The 26,641-nt window shown below is 39.8% G+C and overlaps 1 protein-coding gene across 6 annotated transcripts in view; it reads right to left on the reverse strand.

Annotated features, from left to right (window-relative positions):
- Cep350 (centrosomal protein 350) overlaps nucleotides 1-26,641 on the reverse strand; it is a 131,746-nt gene that overhangs the window by 98,138 nt on the left and 6,967 nt on the right. For 4 of the 6 annotated variants that reach the window (XM_021177402.2, XM_029481956.1, XM_029481958.1 and 1 more), the window contains exons 2-7: nucleotides 22,620-22,705; nucleotides 21,356-21,402; nucleotides 19,966-20,077; nucleotides 18,694-18,853; nucleotides 11,313-11,926; nucleotides 2,334-2,447 (exon numbers count right to left, since the gene is read on the reverse strand). In XM_021177402.2, the coding sequence (XP_021033061.1) occupies nucleotides 2,334-2,447; nucleotides 11,313-11,926; nucleotides 18,694-18,853; nucleotides 19,966-20,077; nucleotides 21,356-21,402; nucleotides 22,620-22,692 (1,120 nt within the window). In that variant the 5' untranslated portion in view covers nucleotides 22,693-22,705. The remainder of the gene's footprint in view (nucleotides 1-2,333; nucleotides 2,448-11,312; nucleotides 11,927-18,693; nucleotides 18,854-19,965; nucleotides 20,078-21,355; nucleotides 21,403-22,619; nucleotides 22,706-26,641) is intronic. The other 2 variants (XM_021177416.1, XM_029481954.1) reach the window with 1 other exon arrangement.

Here is a 26,641-nt window from a genome sequence, read left to right on the forward strand (position 1 = left end):
AATGAAATTTAAAATGCACATGAAGGTCTGTGGCATAAGCAGAGTAGAGGAAGTCTGAGTAACAGGCTCTAAGGCAGAAGCGACCAGTATCTAACAGTCAGCAAGGACTCTGCTGAGGATGCAGTGAACAAAGAGGAGAACAGTTGGAATCGGGGCTGAGATATAAACGCGATCCAGCTGAGGGGAAGGGTGCTCCGGGCTTTCCTGTCTTACTCAGTAGTAAAATGGGGAGTTTGTAGAACACCTGAGCAAAGGAGTAAGAGAACTTAAACAAGACTCTAACAAGCTTACCCTGGCAGCTGTACTGAGAACAGACTCCCTCAGAGTTAGCAGGGAGGAGACCAGTGAAGAGAAGACTGGAGAATTGAAACCACAGACCAATGGTGCCCTGATTTAGGGAATAGTGACAAAAGTGGTAAAGGAACCACCTTCGCCAACAGCAGATAGGACTGGTACTAGATAGATATAACTTAGACAGCAGAATAGAAAATATGAAAGAAAACAGGCTCAAAGATGACTTAGGTTGTGGGTTGACCAGACTGACAATGGAGTAGCAAGGTTAAGGGATGGTCACCAGATGAGTAATCTCCATTTTAGACAGTAAGCCTGAGCTATCTATAACGCATGCATGGGAGATATACAGTGAGCAGGTTGATAAGAGTTTGAATTCATGGAGGAGATCTAAACTAGAATATTTGCATAAGAACTATTTTAGGTGTTAAGAATACATATGTTTTCCTAGTAGGTCTTTTTGGATAAATAAGCAAGAAGAGAGGAAAGATGACAGGGGAGAGGGGAGAGAAGAAAAGAATAAGAACAGAGAGATTAAAGAGAAAAAAACAATGCTTCTAGAAAGTCAAGTGAAGTGTGTCAAGGAAGGGCTGGCTAACAGTATCAACTGTTGCTGGGGAATCAGCATGACAAATGTAGACGAGGTACTGCAGACGCAAAGTGAGTGTCACTGATGATCCTGACACTAGAAAAACCCCAGACAGACAAACAAACAAACAAACAAACAAACAAATGTAAGGGGAGGCTACAAATCAGAGACCATTGGCATAAGGAAACACTTTGCAGTTTTGCTCTGAACAGAAGGGGAACACTGGAGAGAGAGCCCAAAGAGGTATTCTAGCATGATGCCTGCTATGACAAATGTGCCCGACAGTGTGTTTGTGGGTGTGACCAGACAGAGGAAAAGCTTGACACAGAGTGTGAGAGCAAGATGGAGTAATCTACTCACACACACACACAAAAGAGTATAACCAAAGCACAGGTAGAGGTTAAGAATACAGTTTACCCACCACTCACACACACACACACACACACACACACACACGAGTATAACCAAAGCACAGGTAGAGGTTAAGAATACAGTTTACCCACCATAAAAAGAGGAAGGCAGAGAGTAAGCAAATGACCTTTAAACAGTCCCTGACATAATATTCCCTACCAGGTCCTGTGAGGTGTAGCTCCTGCCACTTTTTTTGTAAGATGAGGAAATCAAGGGTAAAAGGGTATGCAACGGCCTCACATATACAGCTAATGAACAGCAAAGCCAGACATGAACTTTTAAGCTGATTCTAAAATAGTTCATAATTACTACATGACACTTTCTTTCTACATGAGAAGAGTATCCTGCATACAATGTTTAATACAATAAAGAAAATGGAATTTAATGACACAAAAAAGGAAAGAAAGAAAGAAAGAAAATTAGCAAAATCTTAGCTGTCAGGTTTAGGAATTAAACAGTTGATTTTGAATCTTGATTTTAATTCTTTATATCCTAGAAAAATTATTCTTTCAGTTTTCAATTCCTCAACTGTTTATAAAGCAAACACAGACTAAGCGCCACATCAACCTTGTTTGGCGCCTTTATGAGCCACGCAGGAGGTGGGAACATTACTGTCCTCATTGTCCTAGTTCTTCAGGTCTTCCCCAGGTTCCTCTTGGTTATAATTCTCTAACATGCATTCCCCTCCTGTAACGCTCTGATTTCTGCAAAAGCTGACTGTAATTACTGGCCACTTTAAACACATTTGAGGCCTAAGAGATGCAAACCACAACTCTATGCTTCCATAAAATCAGTCTGTCCTGACTTCCCAAGTCCCCAAGCTTTAAAAATAGCCTAGTTTCTGTGACACGAGCCATGGAGGCTAGTTTTAACCCTGGAGGAGAGCTAAGAGGCCAAGGGGTCTCCTCACTTAAACCATTACTACTCTATACACAACACACCTAGGAGGGACAGCATCTCGAGGTTGGAGAGTTTCATGTTAATAGTGTATGTTATGGCGTGCATGATAAAATAAGCAAGACACAGAAAACTCTGCTCTTACCTGTGAACTGAAGTGCTAAGTCTCGGTACAGCTCTCTACTCATGCTTTGAAACTCCGCCTCCTGCCACACTTTTCCATCAGGAGTGCGAATCTTGGTCTCTGATGGGTTGAAACCTGATACACACCAATACAAGATGCTTTTAAAGATTGGCTCTGTTTTTAAGTCAGATATAATTTTTTAAAAATACATAAAATCCGCTATAAAAATATCTATTTATTTAGTTGGGGATGAGCGGGCACGCCACAGCATGGACGTGGAGAGCAGAAGGTAACTTGCAGGAGTTGGCTCTCTCCTTCCACCCTGTGGATCCTGAGGGTCACACTCTGGTCATCAGGTCAGTGTGCCATCTCACCAGCCCCCAAGTTCACTCGTAAGATAAAATTAGTTGTTCTAAAATTTATCCTGTTTCATAACTATCACTGTTATCTAACTGCAGAGTATTTCATCACTGAGAGGAGGAACTCTGCCCCTGTTATCAGCTGATGCCCATTACACCTGTCTACCACTGGCAACTACTCATCTACTTTCTATCTGCAAGGATCTGCCTAGTCTGGAGAGCTCATGTAAGTGGAATCTTTCAACATTATGTCATTTATGTTTAGCCTATTGTACTTGGTAATTTTTCAAGGCTCTAACACCTTGTATCAGGGTCAACTGACAGATCTTTGAACGGACATGACATTTTATTTATCCATTCACACAGTCACATAGACTGTTTCTACTTTTTTCTATTATTAATAATTCTGGTATAAATATCCTTATACAAGTTTTGTGGAAATGTTTTTAATGGGTACTACATATAAGAATGAACTGCTGGATCATGGTAACTAACTGTGTGTGTGTGTGTAACTGTAAGAACTATAAATTATTTTCTAAAGCAGCAGCACCATTTTGTATTCTCATCAGGACACATAGGTTTTAATTTCTCCATATTCTTGCTGATATTATTGCCTGTCTCTTTCACTAAAGCCACTCTAATGGATCTACAAAGTAGCATCTTATTGTGGTCTGATTTGTGTTTCTGTGATATTAATGTCAAATTTTCTATATTTAATTAACCTATTTTTTAAAAAGGAATACATAATTAGCTACTACACAGTATACTGATGAATACCAGTTGGAAAAAAGCAGGCTTCTGTGAGATAAAGCAACATATATTCAAACACACTGGAAATGGAGACTCAAAAAATTAAATAATACAAGAATGCCAGCCCCCCTCCCCCAAGTCTCAACCTCAGCTCTGTAGCAGGAAATCGGCCTACCTTTCCTACCTGACCTCATCATGGGGATCTTTTCCCACAACCATCTTTCCCCCCAACTCATCCCAGTATCCTAGCCTCCAATACCAGTAGGCATTCCCTGTGAACGCAGAAGCTGAACAGGTTAGGTAAACAGGTAAGCTAACTGAAGAACTTCATCACTCCCTCTTCCTCTCCCTTAACTCTGCAGTAGGACCCCTGCTGCAGCCCTCCCTTGCCCCTCTGTCCACATCTCTTGTGGATCCCACAGGCCTTTCCCTCCTACCTTCCCTCTCCTAACTTGTTGCTTTATCCCAGCCCAACTCCTGCAGGCACTCCCTGCTAACCCAGACCACTCCTGCCAGGAAAGCAGGTAGGCTGTCTGTAGACTTTCCCCTCCTCCTGTTCCCTAAGATCCAACCCCCAGTCGCTTTAGCTGATCCTCTGGGGTGACCTATCTTCACTATCTCCCCCACTCCAAGAAGACAAAATAAGCAGATACTGCTTGAACACTCCTGTGAACCCCTTCAGACCTCTACTCTATCCCTGTTCCCAAGTGTCACCTCCCAATAAAATATCCTACTAAGCAACACACAGGCATCACACTCTCCAAAAATCCACAGAGGAAACAGAAACCAAGGAACAAAACCCAACAAAGACAAATCCAGAAATCAGCACCTAGACCTGTAATCATCCCCATCCCAGATGCCTATAACCTAACATATAAGAACACAATGACAGCCAGGCCAGCACGTCTCCACTGGGGTCCAGTTATACAACCACAGCAGGCCTTGAACAGTCCAACATAGCTGAAGCACAACAAAAAGACACTAGAGCCACCTGTATGAAGATGGCAGCAGTCCTTAAAGAGAACAGCAAAACATCCCAGAAAGAAATCCAGAAAAACACAAACGACAGATGAAAACAAATAAAAGCAATGGAGATATAAAGAAAACCCAAACTGAGGAAATTCTGAAAATAAAAAATGTAGGAATTCGAACAAGGACTACATAGGAAAGCTTCACCAACTGAATATAATAGATGGAAGAGGGAATTCAGGGTGTTAAAGATAAAATAGAATATGAAAGAAGAAATGGATACATCTGTCAAAGAAAAAGTTAAATCCAAAAAACTCCTGACACAAAATATCCAAGGCTACTATGAAAAGACCAAACCTGAGAGTACTAGGAATCTGAGAAGAGAAAGAATCCCAGCTCAAAGGCCCAGAAAACATTTTCAACATAATCACTGAAGAAACCTCCCCTTACCTTTAGGAGATGCCTAGAAAGGCATGAGAAGCATAGAACACCAAATAAATTGGACCAGGAAAAAAAGTCCCACCCTGATATAGCTGTCTCTTGTGAGACTATGCCGGGGCCTAGCAAACACATAAGTGGATGCTCACAGTCAGCTATTGGATGGATCACAGGGCTCCCAATGGAGGAGCTAGAGAAAGTACCCAAGGAGCTGAAGGGATCTGCAACCCTATAGGTGGAACAACATTATGAACTAACCAGTACCCCGGAGCTCTTGACTCTAGCTGCATATGTATCAAAAGATGGCCTAGTCGGCCATCAGTGGAAAGAGAGGCCCATTGGACACGCAAACTTTATATGCCCCAGTACAGGGGAACGCCAGGGCCAAGAAGTGGGAGTGGGTGGGTGGGGAAGTGGGGGGGGGGGCGTCTGGGGAACTTTTGGGATAGCATTGGAAATGTAAATGAAGAAAATACCTAATAAAAAAAATAAATTAAAAAAAAGTCCCTTCAGAACATAAATATCAAAATACTAAACAAACAGAACAACAAGACAAAAGGGAAAAAAACTATAAAAACCTGCAAGGAAAAAAGACCAAGTAACATACAAAAGCAGACCTGTTAGAATTACACCTGTCTTCTTAATCGAGACTCTAAAAGCTAGAAAGGCCTGGACAGATGTGCTGCTGACTCTAAGGGACCATAGATGCCAGCCAAGACTACTACAACCAGCAAAACTTTCAATCACCATAGATTAAAAAAAGATAATCTACAATAAAGCCAAACATGCAACAGGAACCAACAAACACTGCACAATCATATCTCCCAATGTCAATGGTCTCATATCCCCCAATAAAAAGATTAAAAGAATGGTTTCAAAACTAGGATCAATTCTTCTGCTACATCCAAGAAACATATCTCAACATCAAGGACAGACATTACCTAAGGGTAAATAATTAGAAAAAGATATTCCAAGTAAGTAAGTGGACCTAAGAAGTGAGCTGGTGGGTGTAGCCACTTTAATATCTAATAAAATAGACTTCAAATGAAAAGTAATCAAAAGAGATAGGGCAGGATATTGCACCTGTTATTAAAGGAAAAGTCCACCAAAATGCCATTTCAGTTCTTAACTTCTATGCCCCAAACATACAAGGGCACCCAAGCTCATTAAAAAAAAAAAAAAAAAGGCTACTGCAGCTTAAATCGAAAAATGACCTGCACACACTCAATGGGTGACTTCAATACTCCACTCTCACCAATGAGTATGTCACCCAGACAAAAACTAAACAGAGAAATACTGGAGTCAACAGACATTACTACAAACCAAATGGACCTGACAAGTATTTACAGAATGTGTCACCCAACAGACCACATGAAACTCAAGAAGAAGGAAGACCAAAGTGTGGGTGCTTCAGTCCTTCTTAGAAGGGGGAACAAAATACTCATAGGAGCAAATAAGGATACAAACTACAGAAAACATATTTCATAATGGCCTCAAATAATATAAAATATCTTGGGGTAACTCTAATCAAGGAAGTGAAAGGCTTGTACGATAACAACTTCAAGTCTTTGAAGAAAGATACTGAAGAAGATATCAGAAGATGGAGAGATCTCCCATGTTCATGGATCGATAGGGTTAGCATAATGCAAAGAGCCATCCTACCAAAAGCAATCTACAGAGTCAATGGAATCCCCAACAAAATTCCACCACAATTCTCCACAGACCTTCAAAGGACAATTCTCAACTTTACATGGAAAAGAAAAAAACACCCAGGCTAGCTAAAACAATCCCAAACAATAAAAGAACTGCTGGATGTTCTACCATTCCTGATTTCAAATTATACTACAGAGCTACAGTAATAAAATCTCACAGTATTAACAGAAAACAGACACATTGATCAAAGTAATTGAATTGAAGATACAGACATAAATCCACACACCTATGGATACTCATTTTTGATAAGACAAAATACAGATTGGAAAAAAAGACAGCATCTTCAAAAAAAATGGTGCTGGTCAAACTGAGTGTAGACATGTAGAAGAATGCAAATAAACCCATACTTATCACAGAACCTCACTCCAAATGGACCACAGACCGACCTTACCAACAACAACAACCGATGCACTGAACCAGATAGAAAAGAAAGTGGGCAAGAGCCCTGAATTCAATGGCACAGGAAGAGACTTCCTGAACAGAAAGTCCAGGCACTAAGAACAACAATGAATACATAGGACCTCATAGCTGAAAAGCTTCTAGAAGGCAAAAGGACACTATCATTCAGACAAAGCAGCAGGCTACAGAATGGAAAAGATTTTCACCAACTCCACATCCAAAAATCATTCATTCATATATATGAAGAAACTAGCTATCAAAACAACAAATAATCAAATTAAGGTGGGATAAAGATCTAAACAGAGAACTCTCAAAAGAGGAATCTCAAACAGTCAAGAATCACTTAAAAAGAAGTGTTCAGCATCTTTAGCCATCAGGGAAATGTAAATCAAAACTACTTTGAGGTTCCATCTTACACCTGTCCGCATGACTAAGACCAAATACACAAGTGACAGCTCCGGCTGGGAGGATATGAAATAAAGGGAACATAGACTCCATTGCTGGGAGGGAGGAGTGCAAACTTGGGACAGCCACTATGGAAATCAGTATGGCAGTTTTTCAGGAAGTTGAAACTAGAGCTACCTCAAGATCCAGCCATTCCACTCTTGGAATGTCAAGGACACTTCATCCTCCAAGGACACTTGCTCAACCATGTTCATTGCTGCTCTATTCATAATAGTCAAAAACTGGAAACAGCCTAGATGTCCCTCAACAGTAGAATGAATAAAGAAAATGTAGTACATTTACACAATGAAATATTACTCAGCTGTTTAAAAAAAAAATGACATCATGAAACTTGCAGGCAAATGAATGGCACTAGAAAACAATCATCCTGTGGGAGGTAACCCAGACCCAGAAAGATAAATGTTATGTGTCGTCTTATATGTGAATATTAGCCATGAAATAAATAATAACCAACCTACAATCCATACACTCAGACAGATTAGGAACCATGGGCAGCAAACACATGGATCTCCCTGTGAGGGGAGAATAGAATAGATTTTATGGGTGGACTTGGGACAGGTTGGTAAGGGGAGGGGAGAAAGGGTTAAGGGAAGGAATGCAGGGAGAGACAGCTGGAATCAAGGGGCATCTGAGGGATAGTATGGAAACCTAGAGCAGTGGAAACTTCCTAACATATATGAAGGAGATCTTAATAAGGTTTCCTAAAAATGGGGCAGACAGAGTCCCAAATCGGCATCTCTTGTCACCAAACAAATCTTCCAGTACTGGGACTGCATTGCATTCAATTGAGTTCTTGGCCAAGGGGGGGTCCCATGGCAATTCCCAGACAACTCAGCTTGTTGTTAAGACAAAGGGGTGTTCTCTACAACCTGACAGAGAGAGCCTCACTGCCAAGGACAATACCCACACAACTCATGGAACATAGAGAAGTCAAACTGGTGCCTACATGAAGCCTTCACCCCTACATTCTAACACCTTTTGTGCAAGAAAGTACTCTGCAGGCTACCAAAAGAGAAACATAAACATCAACTAAACCACAAAACCTTTGCCCTGCAATCTGTCCTGCCTGCAAGATATGCTAGGTCAACGGCAGCACAGAACTTGGGTGAGTAGCCAAACGATGTCTAATTGACTTAAAACCCACTCCCTGAGACAGAGCCCATACCCAACACTGCTTGGCCAAGAATCAGAGACTAGATAGATAGCCCAGAGACCTAGGGTATTAAGGCCAAATACTAGTGGTCTTAAAAATATATATATATCAATAAAATGACTTGTAACGATATCCTTCTATCCTCATGGGTCAAGAGAAGCTGTGGAGTTCCTATCCCCTTCAGGGCCCTCACTCCTTCCCCTGACTCTTCCATAAGAGTCCCCAAGCTCCATCCACTGTTTGGCTGTGGGCATCTGCATCTGCATCTGTCTGAGTTAGCTGCTAGGTGGAGGCTCTTAGAGGACAGTTATGCTAGACTCCTGTCTGCAAGCATAACAGAGTATCATTAGTAGTGTCAGGGAATGGTGCTTGCCCATGGGATGGGTCTCTAGTTGGAATCGTTATTACTTGGTCATTCCCTTAATCTCTGTTCCATCCTCTATCCCTGAAGATGAACAGAACAGTTGTCAAGAGAAACAAAATTCTGCCATCATTATTCAGGGCAGCTCCCCAGGAGTGAGTGTGGGCTGCTAGTGTGGGTTGCCAGTGAAACCAATTTAAAAAGAGCTGTCTAAGGTCTGACTTTTTATTAGCACAACAGACTAGTAAAACATTAAGCCTTTAAAACAGGGAAGGTGAATGCTTTCAGTTGCCACACAAAGTTTTAAGGTTTCTGTGTGCCTGCTGCATTAACATATCTCAACAGCCCTTCTGTCCTTGGCAGCCTTAATTCCTGGGCTGGCTATCATTAGCATCTTTCTGGGGCAATACCACCAAAACAGTAATGTGTCATGAGTATTTTTGATTTTCATCAGCAACAACTTTGGCAAACTCGTCACTGAATTTCTTCTCTCTGGTTTTGTAATCAGCACGTTTTTCCACCATAAATCCAAAATAATAATAATAATGATGATGATAATAATAATAATAGTAGTAGTAGTAGTAGTCGTACCCTGTGTGTTTTCTTAAACTCTTGCACAGTCACAGTCCTTTCCATTTCTGTTCACTCAGGTAGGTGTACATAATAGCATTCCACGTACTGGCATGTGCTACTGCAGTACAGACAGAAATACCCTTTTGTTTCTCAAGACAGGGTTTCTCTATGCAGTTCTGACTGTCCTGAAACTTGCTCTGTAGAGCAGGCTAGCCTCAAACACAGAGACTCACCTGCCTCTGCCTCCTGAGTGGGATTAAGGGTTTATGACACCACTGCCTAACAAAAGACCTACTTTGAAAACATAAGCTACTCATCTCTGGGTCTACAGTCTGCCTTTCCCTTTCATTAACTTCTGCTCACCACTTTCATGACATTCCCAGTTTATCTTTTTCTCAGGTCATGTCTGCTGCCCAGTCACTCCAGCCCAACCCTTCTGTCAGATGTTTCACACTCTGAAGGCTTGATTTTGGCACTACTGATAAACCTAAGTATTTTCTCTTTACCTATAAATTGTTACAACTAAGGATGTTCACCAGGCTTTTTGACATTCCCAGCAGTAACTTTACACCAGAGTGCAGAAAATAAGCAAAAGCTAAGAAACGCCCCCAAACCCTTTGTGAGGCATGATGGAAAAATTCTACTGCTGTGTGTGATCTACAAATACACTGTTTATCATCCCTGTGAGCAGAATGGAGTTGGGGAGTCTGGAGATGCATGGCAAAGATATATCCAGGATGACAGGAAATGTCTGGGCCTGTATCCCATGGGCGGCTGATTAAATAATATTATGTACCTGCATTTTGACTGTGACCTGCCACATGAGATCAGATATAGAACTTTCCACTTACAGTGTTCTATCATCTCTTAACATATTTCAGATTTTGAAGTATTTTAGGTTTTGGGTATCTCTCTCTCTCCCCCTCTCCCTCTCCCTCTCTCTCTCCCTCTCTCTCTTTAGAAACTCTTTGTCAAAAATTAAAACAGGATCCATGTCAATGCCAAAATACTATGCAGTCCTATGTTAAATGGAAACTGATTAATGTCTTGAAAATGGGGTTTTTCTAATATTGAGAATTAAACCCACAAGCTATCTACTACTGAGCTACATCCCTGTCTCTTTTTAAAACTTTCTATTTTGAGACAGGGATGTGCTGTGCAGTCAGGCTAGCTGGAACTCGGCAGTTTGGGCTGGCCTTACCCTAGACATTCTCCCTCCGTCATCCTCCAGAGTAGATGGGGTTACAAGCACGCGCCACTACAGACATTCCTGTTAAGCAAGTCTATGAATTCCAAACAATATTCTTTTGGTTGTCAGAAAATGGTACTAAACCTATTTCCTATTTTGTAGTCTCAACCTCTAAGAATTCCTAAGAAGCTGAGCAGAGTGGCTCAAGCCTGTCACCACAGATTGCTTTGAGTTTGAGAACAGTCTTAGATATAGATAAACCCTCTTGCAAAAAGAGAGGAGAGGAGGGTGGCAGGAGAGGAAGAGGTAAGATCCTTTAAAGAGATTTGTTAAAATTTCTTATTCTGGTCTAATTCCAGCACTTGGAAGTCAGAGGCAGATAGATCTCTGAGAGTTCCAGGCCAGCCTGTTCACAGAGTGAATTCCAGGTTATTCAGGGCTACCAGTGAGAGCCTGTCTCACAAACAAACAAGAAAATCTCATTCTGGAACGCATCCCCAGAAATTCTGCCTTAGGTCTAGAGTTGTCATTTTTAACATGTCCATTTTTTATATGCAGCTAATTTGGTACTCAGCTGTTCTGTGCATCCTAGGGGACCAGAGGACATGAAGACAGAGAAAAGTATACCAACCTTTGTATGCTGGAGCAGGTGGTGCTGTTGCCACTTTCCTGACTTTCGTTGTCACCGAGTTATCAACATTAACAACCATTACTGGATGGTCAATATGACCTAGAGTCTGGGCCTGGCCATTTATTTCTTCTGAGTGTTCCCACTGTTTCCTAATCCGCTCTTTAAGTTTTTCCAGTTTAATATCATGTTGTTGCCGCTTCGAAATATCTAATCTTTGGGAATTACAGGCACTAGAGGATGGAGAAGAGTCAGACAGCAGCAACACTTTTGGATCAACATCATGTTCCATGTTGTTAAGAGAAGGCTTTGAATTGTTCTCACTTCCTTTTGTTCTGTTAGGCATTTCATCCTCAGTTCTTACATGTACTCCCATTTTCATTAAACATTCAGAACTGTGCAATGCATCAATTGCTGGTCCATCATTTAAAAATCTAACAACTGTATCACTGATGACCGAGGGCTGAGCACTCTCAAAATCACAGCACTGGATATTCCGGTCTTCCCGACTAACTACCATCTGCTTCCCACTCTCGGGCTTCTCCTCGTGAATACAATAGACATGCTTTGACTCCAGATGACTGGGACTTAAGCTGAAAGGTGTACCGTGGGTTTCCCTGTAATAGAAACAAAAAACTTGGTGATTAGAGTTAAGAACAAGAAATTCTGTAGACTCAAAAACTGCAGAAATTAGATATTAGGTATTCTCACCACAAATAGTGAGTGTGTGAGGTGACACATACATGAAAGAGCTTGGTTACACAATCCTAAAATGAATACATGAATCAAGACATTATGTACACCACAAATAATTTTTACTTTCCAATAAGAAGAGCCTGAGTAACAGTAAAACAGAGCAGTCAAACTGAAACCAGTCTTACACTGAATGGAGAACCTGGAGTTAATAGCGGAAGCAAAACAACCAACAACAATTCCCTACAAGTCTGAAAAAGGAAAACCAGGGCTTAATGCTACATGTCCATAATCCAAGCTGCTGGAGAGTCTGAGACAAGAGAGTCACAAGTTCAAAGCCAGTTTGGGAACAAGTCCCAAAAAGCAGACAGACAGACTGATTTTTTTAAAGGTCCAGATCTGCTAGAGAGTATGAGGTAGAAAGATCAGAGGTACAAAACCAGTCTGGGGAACTTAACAATACCATGTCTCAAAAAGTAAGCAAGTAAATATTATTAAAAGATCTGGTGTGCAAGAAGCCCTAAAAACTTTTTTCTAAAGTGAACCTTCTCATAACCAGAGAAATAAATGTATGGCAGCTTTAAAACTACATAAAACTCGGGGCTGGAGAGATGGCTCAGCGGTTAAGAGCACCGACTGCTCTTCCAAAGGTCCTGAGTTCAAGTCCCAGCAACCACATGGTGGCTCACAACCATCCGTAACAAAATCTGATGCCATCTTCTGGAGTGTCTGAAGACAGCTACAGTGTACTTACATATAATTAATAAATAAATAAATATTAAAAAAAAAACTACATAAAACTCAAGAGTAAGCAGACTCTCACACAAAGTCTACAGTCTTTGTTTACAAAAATACTAGCAGAAGTTTTCCTTTTCAGCCGATTTTAATTTACACACTATTGTAAAGTGTGTATTCTTTTAAGAGGTTTGTTAAAGAGAAGGTTAATGAAGACTAATAAAACTCAGCGGGATGGCCTAGGCGGCCATCATTGGGAGGAGAGGCCCTTGGTCTGGTGAAGATCCTATGCCCCAGTACAGGGGAACGCCAGGGCCAGGAAGTGGGAGTGGGTGGGTTGGGGAGCAGGGTAGGGGGAGGATATATAGGGAGCTTTGGGGATAGCATTTGAAATGTAAATGAAGAAAATATCTAATAAAAATGAAATAAAATAAAATAAATAAACTCAGCTGTAAACACAGCATGAAGGAGAAAGTATACCCACTCCATGTACAGCAGTTTGGACCTGAAACATATGAAACAGTAGCTTACTTATCTTCTTCAGTGCGTGACGACTAAAAACGTTTAAGTCACACTGTGCTTCACACTAACATTTCTATTACAGAGCCTAATCTAGACCATTACACATAAAAACATAAACCCTGCCTAAGTACCTCAGAAACTCTTACGGCTATAACCTGACCCCACCTGCAATTCCATCTGTTGTAAACGTGCACTTCTCTACAGAGCTAGTCTATAGCTTTGCTCACAGTCTCATTGGCATCCACGGCCTCCAAATCTCTAAAGCCTGTCCACAGTGGTCAATTGCTGAACAAAACAAAGCTGAGAAATGAGTCCTATGGCTGCCATCAGATATGAAGACTAAACGCAATTATGTTCACTATCTTCACTAGTATTCAACAATTCAGTTTTTAAAAATTAAGTATAAAATTAGAACATAGAGAGAATAAATTAAAGCCAAAAAGGGATAAGAAAACTGAGGGGGCTGAAGATGGCTCAACGACTAAGAGGACTTGCTGCTCTTGGCAGAAGAGGAGTTCAGATCCCAACAGCCTTGTCAGATCATTCACATCCGTGTATAACTCCACCAGGTGCTGTGATGCCCTCTGTGACCTCTGTGGTAATGGCATACACACATATATAAACACATGCATACACACAAATAAAAATAAGTCTTTAAAAAGGAAAATAGGTAAAAAGGTAATTTTACATAATCTTTTACTCGTTCAATATTTACTGAATATGCACAGGGTCTTCACTATACTTTTAGCTGTTTAAAATATTTTAAATTTTCTTAATAAAATATTGGTAAAAATATTAATATTTAGCATATGGCAAAGCACTAGCCAGTTACTGCTTTGAGAAGATCAGATTTACACCCTTCAATAGATAACCATGAATCAAACTGTGATATGAAAATGCTATAATGGAAAGTATCTAGTATTAAAGAAGCACAGATTAGTCTGTCTTGGAAAATGAAGTAGTATGGTTTCAATAGAAAATGTTCCCATAAGCCCTTACATTAAATGTTTGGTTCCTCAATGACAGCACTGTTGTGTAAGGTTGTGGATACCTGAGGAGGTTTGGCCTAGCTAGAAGAAGTCTATCACCAGTGGATGTGCTTGATAGCTTGCCAGAGGCATCTCTCACTCATGAATTCATATCATCTGTCTCTGTCTCTGACTCTGTCTCTCTTTCTGCTTCTCATACACTATGAGGTGGATACGCCCCTCTTCCATGTGCTTCCACCTCCAGGATGCTCAAGCATGGTCTGGCCAACCATGGACTGTGCCCTCTGAAATCATGAGTATAAATACACTGTTCTCTATTGCAGGATATTTCATCATCACATTGTGAACCCCAAGACGGTATTTCTAGTTGTGGTGTGGCTCATCCTTAGCTCACACCTTTAGTCCCTCTGGCTGGAACACAGGCATTCCTTAGTATACACTTTTAATCCAAAAAACTGAGGGTAAAATTAGTTTGGAGAAAGAATCACCCATGTTTAAAAGCCATGTCTAATTGAGAGACAGAGTGGTATTAAGACAAACTGGTACCAGCATAGTTGGGTATTCTTGTCACAACCTGACCATGTTTGGGGGAGGACTGTGGAAGGACTTTGGAACTTTGGGCTAGAAGATCCATTCAGTGTTAAGAGCTCTGTGGGATGTTGTGTAGGAGCTTGACAGATAATGTTGAGAACAGTGCAGAAGATGAAGGCCAGGTTTGTGAAATTTCAGAGGTAAGATTAAAGACTCTTTTCAGGGCCATTGCTATTTTGATTGTGAAGATTCTGTGGTTCTAGTTAGCTGAGGCTGAAGAATCAGCTGTGATTAACAAGATACCAGGACTACTAAAGTGAAACCTTTGCATTACTGGGACTATTGATGCTGGTTAGCTGGAGCTAAGAAATTAGCTGTGATTAAGAAGAGACCAACATCATTGAGGTGACATCTTCTGGGAAGTGTTTTACAAAGGGAATGGCTGAAGAAGTGACCCAAGCCCTTGGAGGAGCCGAGAAGATCATGAGTTGCCCAGACACTAGATGGTTGGAGTTTGATTTTGCTTTTGTGACTGTGCCCTGATATTTTTCCCTCTTGAAGGAAGAAAGGTATTTTAGTAGAGCCCACAGTTAAGAGAATTTGAATTTTAAAAGATATTGGACATTTTAAAGGGATTGAACTTTTAATATGTAAAGACCGTGGGACTCTGAAAGTTATTTAGATCTTGGGGATGAATAAGAAAGTAATGGTTGAGGCTTAATAGTGATGTGTTTGTGTGTCAAGTTGACAAGGGGTCAATTGTACTGGCTGGTTTTGTGTGTCAACTTGACACAAGCTGGAGTTACCACAGAGAAAGGAGGCTCAGTTGAGGAAATGTCTCCATGAGATCTAGCAGTAAGGCATTTTCTCAATTAGTGATTACGTGGGGAGGGCCCATTGTGGGTAGTGCCATCTCTGGGCTGGTAGTCTTGGGTTCTATAAGAGAGCAGGCTGAGCAAGCCAGGGGAAGAAAGCAAGCCAATAAGTAACATCCCTCCATGGCCTCTGCATCAGCTCCTGCTTCCTGACCTGACTTCCTTTGGTGATGAACAGCAGTGTGAAAATGTAAGCTGAATAAACCCTTTCCTCCCTAACTTACTTCTTGGTCATGATGTTTTGTGCAGGAATAGAAACCCTGACAAAGTGACAAATCAGAAAGATATGACAGAATAGGATCTGCCCAACTCTCAGGAGAAGAGAGAGGAAAGGAAAGCTCCTTATGAGAAAGAAAGAAGGAGACAGTTTTACTGGGACAGTTGTACAGAGGGAGGTGGTAGAGGAAGAACAAGCTAGACACAGGTGACGACAGAGCAAGTCTAAGAGGCTGAAATCATTCTAAGCCTAGATTAGATTGTGTGGATGCTAGAAGCTTCCAGGACTAGGCCTAGGTCAGCAGACAGAGACAGTAAGTTTTGGAGATGACAATTACCAACAAGCAAATAAAAATTTTACAGTTCTCTCAGGTATTTGGTCCTAGCTACGGAAAGGTAAATAATACAGGCAAAAACAAATGAGGTTGTGTTTCTTACAGAAGATAGTAAGGGTTTGAAGGAGCTGAGAATGTATCTCAGTTGAGAGTGCCAGCCTAGCATGCACAGTTAATCCCAGCACTGTATAAATCAGGTGGCGCACACTTAAGACCTCAGTAACAGAGAGGAGGAGATAGAAGCAAGGGGATCAGAAATTTGAATTCATTCTGGCTGGAAGCCAGACCTGGCCACATGAAACCCAGTGTGTGTGTGTGTGTGTGTGTGTGTGTGTGTGTGTGTGTCTGTGCACATACATGTGAGTGGTAAATAAGGGGGTTACATGATAAATGGAATCTGCCAGGTAGAAAAGGACATTCAATATACAACTGGGTATATTTTTTCTGGGTATATTTTTCTTTTCTTAAAAATATAAATTATAAGCCAGGCAGTGGTGGCACACGCCTTTAATCCCAGCACTTGGGAGGCAGAGGCAGGCAGATTTTTGAGTTCAAGGCCAGCCTGGTTTACAAAGTGAGTTCCAGGATAGCCATGGCTACACAGAGAAACCCTGTCTCAAAAAACATATATATATATATATATATATATATATATATATATATANATANATANANNATATANANATATATATATACATACACACACACATATACATACATATATATACACACACATACACATATATAAACATACACATATATATGTGTGTGTGTGTGTGTGTATATGTGTGTGTGCGTCACACACATATTATAAAAGTTTAAGTACCATATAGTATTCTTTGCAAGGACATCAGAATAGGAAGTGGTTAGTAACTCAATCTCAGGTTTTTCAGATTCTGAGGTTTTTGTTTTGTTTTGTTTTTTGCTTCAATACTAGCAACAATGCCCATGGCTATAATTTCATATCTGATCATTCTACATATATCTCATCTACATTTGCAAATTCTTTACTGACTATTTTTTAGCTAGTATCAAATATAACATATTAAACATTGAATTTGTTATTTGGATCCTCTTCCCAAATACTTTATCACAAAATTTGAGAGTACATACCTAAAATTATCAAGACCATCATGAAACATCTTCATTTACTGACACTTTGAAATACACACACACACACAAAAAAAAAATGCTTATAAATTCAATACATATAAGGCCCAGGGTCTTACTTCTTACTATTTGCCACAGTAAGACTAAGACATATTCAAATCATTAGTAAATTCTTCAAAAACAAAAATTATCTAATTTTAGTACTTAAATATCCTAAGCATTGTTAACAAAAATGTATAACATTTTCTATTATCTATCCTACACTATCAAAATAATATATTAATCCAGAATGTCTAAGTTGCAACAAAGAAAAAGAATAAACTCATGCAATTAGTAAAAGAAAAATATTAATTTCAGGGACTAAAAAGCTGGTTCATAATATTTGCTGCTTGGTTATAAGCAGTTTCTGCTCTTCTGGAAGACCTGAGTTCAGTTCCCAGAACCCGCATGAGATAGCTCCAACCAACTGCAACTCTCCAGAGCATTCTTGGCACCAACAACGCATGTGGCAAGCATGCATACGCAGACACAGACAGACAGACAGACAGATAGACAGGCACACATGCACATAGAGACAAAATTACTATTCTTCCTATCAAATACTTATAGAGAGGATACAGACTGGGGATGAAGCTCAGTGGCTGAGTTTTTGACAATGATATGAGAGATCCTGGATTTGGAATCTAGTACCATAAAAAAAGACAATCCAATAATCAGTATTTTATAAGAAGGTTGATTCTGGGGTGATTTGTCAGGTTTTTTTGTTTTTGTTTTTGTTTTTCGAGACAGGGTTTCTCTGTGTAGCTGTGGCTGTCCTGGAACTCACTTTGTAGACCAGGCTGGCCTCGAACTCATAAATCCGCCTGCCTCTGCCTCCCGAGTGCTGGGATTAAAGGCATGCGCCAGATTTGTCAGTTTTTATGTATGTTTTGGTGAATGTTTATTTTTTGAACTATCTGTTGTGGCTTGAGTGTGAGACAGGCGCGTGTGTTTGAATGATGGAGTGCCCAGTCTGGCACTGTTTTCAGAGGTCTGTGGAACTTTATGCATTGGTCAGTTGGTTGCAGGCAGTGAGGAACTGGGTAGGCCTTGAGATTTCCCTCCCAGAGCCTTGCCGCTCTGCTTTTTAACTGCAGGTACAGTGTGGCCTGCAGCCTCCCAGGTCTGCTGCCAGGCCTTGCCCTCCCCCAGGATGGACTGTATTCCTTTTAAACTGTAACCAAAATAAAGCTTTCCCTCCTCAGGCTGCTTGTCAGACAGATGGTCACAGCAACGAGAAAAAACTAACAGAACTTCAGAATCAGTATATGAAAAACTGAAAAATCATAATCTTATTGCAGTTATTATTAGATTATACCAGTGTTTTCCTAATACCAACCTATAAGAAACCAAAGGTTCACGGAACTCCACACGATTGTTTTTCTTAACATTACTTTCCAGGGTGGTAGCCCTGAGAGGACTACGAGATTTCTCTTTCCGTGGTTTAGAAAATTTGGAAGTTGGAGCACTGGCCCAAGAATCATCTAGACATCTACCATCTGAAAGAAAAAAAAAAATCTATGAGAACATATGCTATAAACCATGACTGTCTAAGAGAATAACTTACCTATGTGTGCCTCCTACCATCCCTTGTTAGATATTAGGTAAGCAGAAAGAAACACCCAGTCAACTAAATTTAATGAAAAATAAACTGAACTCTAAGAAGGTAATACCAAATCAAAAGCTATACATCAAAAGGTAGGAGGATCATCAGCCAAGGCCTGCCTGAACTACAAAGTGAGTTCAAGACCAATGTAGACACTGATCTCAAAATACAAAGTAAATAAAAATAAGGCTAAAGATACAGGTCAGCAGTAGGGACTGTCCATGCATGTGGGGCCCTAGGTTAAATCCTCAGGAACCCTCCCTTCGAAACAGTAAGACGAAAACTGCCAAAACCCAGTAACACTTAGGCTAAGTGGACAGCGTTTACTTGTACCATGTAGTCCACCAAGGAAACCAATATATATATGTATATATGTATATATGTATATGTGTATATGTATATATNTATATGTATATATGTATATATGTATATATGTATATATGTATATATGTATATATGTATATATGTATATATGTATATATGTATATATGTATATAATCTGCATCTGCATAGGGTCATTGTATTATATAGTTTCTATATGAAAGATATTCATGACTAAAAATTTGGCCCCCCACAAAAGAAGCACATTCATGTTAAGTCAACTAAATTTTACCTTCAAAGACTATACCTAAGAACTAAAAAAATAAGTATATATAACCTCAAACACCCCAAACACAATTCTCATTCCCACAAACAACGAAAACTCATGATGCACTGGTAAAAATATCATCAGCATCACTAAGCATGAGGCTGTGTCACAGGTACTCTGCATAAGTACTCAGCCGACATGCACTGCACACTACCAAGAAGCACTAAACTGAAACAACTAAAATCTGTATTAATGGGACAACCCCAGAACCCACATAAAGGTAGAAAAGGAGAACCAAAGTGTGGCCTCCACAAATGCAGGCATGGCGTATGTGCATCCATCCCCACAAGCAATAATAATAATTTATGAATATGTATTTAGTATAGTTAAATTCTTAGAAGGGACTTCACACATACCTTTCCTACTTATTTTTCGGGTAGCACTTGCAGACTTCTTTGTATCCATCACAGAATCGATTACAGCTGTGCTTGTAGGAGTTACTTCTAATTTGTTCTCAATGTGTCTCAGCTAAAATTTGAATACCATGAAAACACATAAATTAATCCTGAAATAATCCAATTACTATTCATTCCTGCATTACATACATTTAAAGCTCATGGAGAGAGACCGCATAATCATTTGTTACAAAGCCAAATCTTTATTATATTTACTCAAAATACAATTTTTCTCCCTACCAATATGTAAGGCTATGCTTCTCAAGACACAGAGAACAGACCTTCTCTAGAGAATACAAAAAATACAAACAAATAAATAAAACTAGCTGATTTGCTTTCCAAGGATTAGAACATAGAAAATTCCACAAAATAATTAATCCCCATCTGAAGAGCTGGCTCCGCAGTTCAGAGCACTTGCTACTCTTGGAGGGTCCAGCTTCAGTTCCCTGCACCCACAGAGTGGCTTACAGCTGCCTATGGGCACCAGCCAAACACACAGTGGACACATACTCTGGGACAAAACAATCAGACACATAAAATAAAAATAACTAAATGTTTTTTAAAATAGACAATAAAGAAACAAAGCCAAACTCCGGGGGTATATAAAAGAAAAGGGGAAAAAAGCACTTATTAAGATAATCAACCAGGGGCTGGCGAGATGGCTCAGCAGGTAAAAGCACTGACTGCTCTTCCAGAGGTCCTACGTTCAAATCCCAGTAACCACATGGGGGCTCACAACCACCCATGAGATCCGATGCCCTCTTCTGCTGTGTCTGATGTCAACTACAGTGTACTTACATATAATAATAAATAAATCTTAAAAAAAAAAAAAAGATAATCAACCAAGAAGAGGAATATCTCCTTAAAGGGACCATACATTACATTACCAGTTTAGATTTCTATAATCCAGACAAGACTAAACACAATGAAAATAACTCTCCTATAGTTACTTTTTTTTATAAAGGAAAAGAACCTATGACTGCCACAAAACAGAAGAGATAACTCATAGTCCATTCAAGAAGCCAATTCCTTTCCCTTCCTCCCTGATAATGAGCCTTCTACACAGGTGCCATCCAACCTCCCCCATAGCCACCCTACCTATCAACTCACAAAGTGAACCAGCTAATTAAAGGTGAGGAGCCACCCAGGTCACTCCAATACTTGACGTGTCATGACAGTAGCAGGCCCGAGACCCTACGGCAGTGTCTAGTTTACTTCTTCACTGCTCACGGTTGTTCACTGTGTAATCTATGCCTTTGTTTTCCAATTAAATATTCTAATTAATCACATCATAACATAGTATCAATTTTAAACCAAGTAAATGTTTAAAATAGAAACTAAAACTACTTACAGCAGCCTTGGTCTGAGAAAGTGCATCCCATGACGTGGTTACATCTACTGAGAAAAAGTGATATGTAAGAGAGTCAGAGTTGTGAAGTTAACTTAAGCGATCAAGTTTCACGCGCTCCCAAACATGACCAAAGGCTTGAGAACCACTCAGTCCTTATCAGATGCACTTATAGGTGAGAAGCTAGGTCAGGCTTCTCAGACATTTATAAAAGAAGTATACTCAGTTCACACCAATGGCCTGAGCATCCCCCCCGACAGAGAGACAGGGACAGAGACAGAGAATAAATAAGGTAAAATAAGGCAGGGTCTTGCTATATAGCCTAGTCTGACCTCCAACTTAGAATCTTGCTGCCTGAGCCTCCTGAGTTGCTGGGATTTTAGGTATCCACCAATATACCTAAAATATGAGTTGTCCTATATCAATATTTTATAAGTGAAAGGATACTATTAAAACTATTCCATATATCACTTTACTAGTACAAACAAATCTACTTAGTCTTTCAACTAGTTAGAGGCTGCCCTGTTTCCCATGAGTTATCCTCTTCCAGGATAAGAATTTTCATTTCCTCCAAAGACTCCCCATATGGCGTAATTTCTAGTTTCCTCACAAACGAGAACCTTCCTCTGGGTCTACTTGTCAGTTTCTCTTTTAAAATATCATACCTTAAAGTACCTATAACAAATAACTTTAACTTATTATGTATGTACTATAGATACTGACAGTCATATCAGGATTTCTGAAAAAGAAACATGAATTTTGCATAAATAACTTTTGAGGAGAGATGAGTTCATACTGTGCAGCAGAAGCTGGCCTTAATCTCATAATCCCCCTGCCTCAACCTTTTGAATTCTGGCATTACAGTAATTCATGACCACATCTGGCTCAACTAATTCATTTTTTTAAAGGGTACTTGTATACTAAAAAGTAAAAGTTTAAATTATTTATCCACTTTTTTAAAATAGTTTAAGTGTGTGTGTGTGTGTGTAGTGTACACGTGTAAATGTTCATGCAAATGACCACTGAAGCGGAAGTCATAAGCACTTGCAAGCCAGACAGGACAGGAGGAGCTGGGAACTGAACACAGGTCCTCTGCAAGATCAGTAAGCACTTTTTTAAACTACTGAGCCACTGCTCCAGCATAATCCACTCTTTTGTTTTATGAATCAAAAGATAATGCACAAATTTCATCTACTGATTAGCCCAAAATTGAACACTGTAGGACCTTAGAAAGAGACTAAGTTCAGTGTAAAAACAAAACCCATACCTTGAATAGTCTCCTTGCTCTGAGAGTTCCTGGGATTTGGTAAAGGCACCTCTTTTGACTTGCTGCTCCTCATCTTGCCAATTTACCTGCAATAATGTCATCAACAATCACTGCCCATCACTATTATAAAATACAATAGAAAAGACAGAGCCTGGCCTACTCATCAACACTGTCATCTCTAATAAAATGCAGATTCATAGTCTCATAAGCAACACATAATAATCCAATAAAGAATACAATACTTTAGAGGAACTATCATCATTATTATTAAACTTTCATTTACAGCACACCGACTGTGTTGAGTCACGAGGCTGGAGCTGTACCAGCGGTAGAACACATGCTGCCCTTACATGCGGCCCCAGTTCATCCCCTGGCATGACAATTAAGAAGAGGCTGGTGGGATGGCTCAGTCATGCTAACAATCTGGTTTCCATCCTAGGGCCTACTCGATGGGAGAGGTGCCCAGCAAGGTGTCCTCTGACCTCCACATGTAGCCATGGCATGCACATATCCTTACACAGTTTCTCACACACAGTAAATAAACAGGAAAACAAGACCTTCTCCTAAAATAGAAACAACCAATACCTTATCATGTTTCATTTTCTCTACTGCAAATAACACTGTAACGGTGACACATGCCTTTAATCTCAGAACTAAGAAGGCAGAGGCAGGTGGATCTCTGTGAATTTAAGAACAGCCTGGTCTTGCTCAGCAAGTTCCAGCCCAGTCAGTGATTCATAATGAGGCATTGTCTTAAAAACAAAGACAACACTGTGCATATGGGTTTTGGCCTATTTGAACTATAGAACAGTATCTGCAAAATGTATCGAAACTGAACTAAAGAATGTGAAGGACATGCTGCTGAGATCCAACGTCAAACTGTTTTCAAGCTTCCAGTAATATAGGGGCCCAGAAGTTTCATTAAGACCCTTTAATATCGTTTATATTGCTTTTGTTTTTTGATTTCCATAGGGAAAGGTGATTGTTTGAATCTGAACATGGTAGAACTTAGCCAGATCAATTATTCTGCCACAAATCTTTTTCCTCCTTCTTAATTTATTCTTCTCTCATATATTACATCCCAACTGCAGTTTCCCTCCCTCCTCTCCCCCAAGGCTCTCTCTCCTGGATTCATGCCCCCTTTAATTCCCCTCAGAAAAGAGCAGGCCATCAACCTGGAACATCAACCAAATACGGCATAACAAGGTACAAGAAGACCAGGCACATATTCTCACATCAAGGTTGCACAAGGGAACCCATTAGGAGGAAAAGGGTCCCAAAGGCAGGCAAAAGAACGAGAGACAGCCCCGACGCCTACTGTTAGGAGTCCCACAAGAACACCAAGCTACACAACTGTAACACATGTGTAGGTCTAAGACCTAGGTCAGACCCGTGCAGGCTCCCTCATCTCTGTGAGCCAACTTGACTATCAGTCAGCTGATTCTGTGGGCCATGTTCCTGTGGTGTCCTTGATCCTTCTGGCTCCTCCAATCCTTCCTTCCCTTTCTCCTCTGCCGCAGATCTTAATCTTAAGGGTTTTTTTATTTATGAATTGTCCTTTGTTCATTCACCTAGTAAGATCTTAATTTTTAAATTAATTTTATTAGCTCTTTATAGCATATTAAATTTTACCGTATTTATTAAGTATTTAATCCACAAAATAGGTTTAAAATTTGGAAATTAAAGGGAGGCAGCTCAGCAGGTACAAATGCTTGCTGCCAAGCCTGACAACCTGAGTTCTATCCCCTTGGCCACATTATGGAACGAGAACTGACTCCCTAAGTTGTCCTCTGACCTCCACCTGTGTACCATGGCAAATGCAACCAGGCACATACACATGCACACAAAATAGATAAGATGCAACAAATCATGTTATTCAATTAGTTACTGATAAAGAAAATACAGTACGTTATTTGGAGTCCTGAGAAACTGAACCCAGAACACAAACACAGTAGGCAAGCACCATTGCAATGCATTCTTGGTTCCAGTGTGTTGATTATTTTAAAATCCCAAATTATATTTAAGAAAAATAAAATTTTACCTATTTAGTCCAAATACATAAAACTTTAAAGTATATTAATTTTATGGGAATTAATTTCTCCAGGGAGTAGATAATCCTGACATTAGGCTTCCTAGAAACAAACTTCAAACTATTCTAAAACTGAAATTCTTGGGGCTGGAGAGATGGCTCAGCTGTTAAGAGCATTGACTGCTCTTCCAAAGGTCCAGAGTTCAAATCCCAGCAATCACATGGTGGCTCACAACCATCCATAATGAGATCTGATGCCCTCTTCTGGAGTGTCTGAAAACAACTACAGTGTACTTACATATAATAAATAAATAAATCTAAAAAAAAAGATGAAGTTCTTTTAAGGGTCAGAGCTGTGGTTCAGTGGCTGAATGCTTGCTTACTACGCGCCCTCTACTCAATCCTTAGCATTGTACATACAAAACTTCTTCAAAAAATACATTTTCTTCTGAAAACAGGGGTTGGGAAAAAACAAAAATCAGTAAATTTACCAATAGTTAAAATTTTTTTAACCATAAAAACTTTAATCGCAGTTATTAGCACTGATTGAGGCTGAGAAGGTGGCTTGGTGGGTAAGAGCACACACTACACAAAACTAGAGAACTTGGTCCAGATCCCAGCCAGCAAGCATAAAGCTGGGCATGGTGCACGTGCCTGTATGCTAGCACTGCAGAGGACAGCGACAGGTGTGTCAGTGAAATGCCTGTCTCAAAAGGGAATGAGGCAGAGAATGAATGATACAGCAGGGAATCTGACATCCTCTCAAGGGCAAGATGCACATGTGCACATGCACGCACACATGCACTTGCTCATTCTTTATCACTAATCTGTCAATGATCTGACAAAACTGTCTTCATAAACATTTCTTTCCCTTAAAAGTAAGTGCCAAAAATATAGTGACTATTTTCTCAGTGTAAAGGATAAGTAGGTCAAATAAGTTTTAAAACTGCATTCCAGCCTACAACGTCTCCATCGAAGGGTCTATGCTAATAAAGGTAAAGTGGTGTAAACATAAAAGAGTTTCAAAATAAATGCCTAATTTACAGTCAATCTAATTACAAATATCTAGTCAACGTTTATATAACATGTATCAATAGATTACATTATTATATAATGTCATATTTGCTCATAAAACGATGGAGTTCAGGATCACAACCCTATTACACAAGGGACACAGAAACAACTACATGCCATACAATCCTGTCACTTTAAGGACAACACAAGCACCACTTTCAGAGGTGCCACCAGTGAAGCTCATCAGCCCTGGAGTGACTCAACTGAGGTCATCCCCTCACACCGGATTTAGGGGCTAGTCAATTGTTTATAATCATTTGTTGATTTGGGTACCAATTTCAAGAATATGTACATTTCATAAGACTTAACTCAGTTATACATTTGTACATTGTTTTCATGCATATCATATGTCATTTATACCATTCTATAAGACTGTTTTCCAAATACAAAACCAAAGCAACAATCTTTAAAAATTACTTTTTCCTGATTTACGAATTTATTTTTTGACAGTCTTAGAACGATTTGAGTGAGCTGAAGAGATGGCTCAGCAGTTAAGAACACTTGTAGAGGACCTGGGTTTGATTCCCAGCATTCCTACTGTTGCTTACAACCACCTATAACTCCTATTCCAGGGGTCAGATACCCTCTTCTGACTTTTGCCAGCACTAGGCACACATGCAGTGCACTGACATAAATGAAAGCAACCACTCATAAACATAAAATAAATAAAATTTAAAGACTTAAACATTGTTTAAAATTATATGTCTTAAAAAAACCTAAAAAAAAAAAAAAACCCGTATGTACAGTATAATTTTCCATTTGATGGTATTACAGCAATATTTTATTAACATATATAATTTCAAACTTTAATCTTGAAACTCCCACTTCTCCTAGATTAATAATGTAAGCACAGCTCTCCTCTTTTCTTAACAGCACATACATAAACTGAGTGATGAAGGCCCCTCTACCTCAGCCCAGT

The sequence above is a fragment of the Mus caroli genome, chromosome 1 (assembly GCF_900094665.2).
Source record: "Mus caroli chromosome 1, CAROLI_EIJ_v1.1, whole genome shotgun sequence".
Classification (NCBI taxonomy): Eukaryota; Metazoa; Chordata; class Mammalia; order Rodentia; family Muridae; genus Mus; species Mus caroli.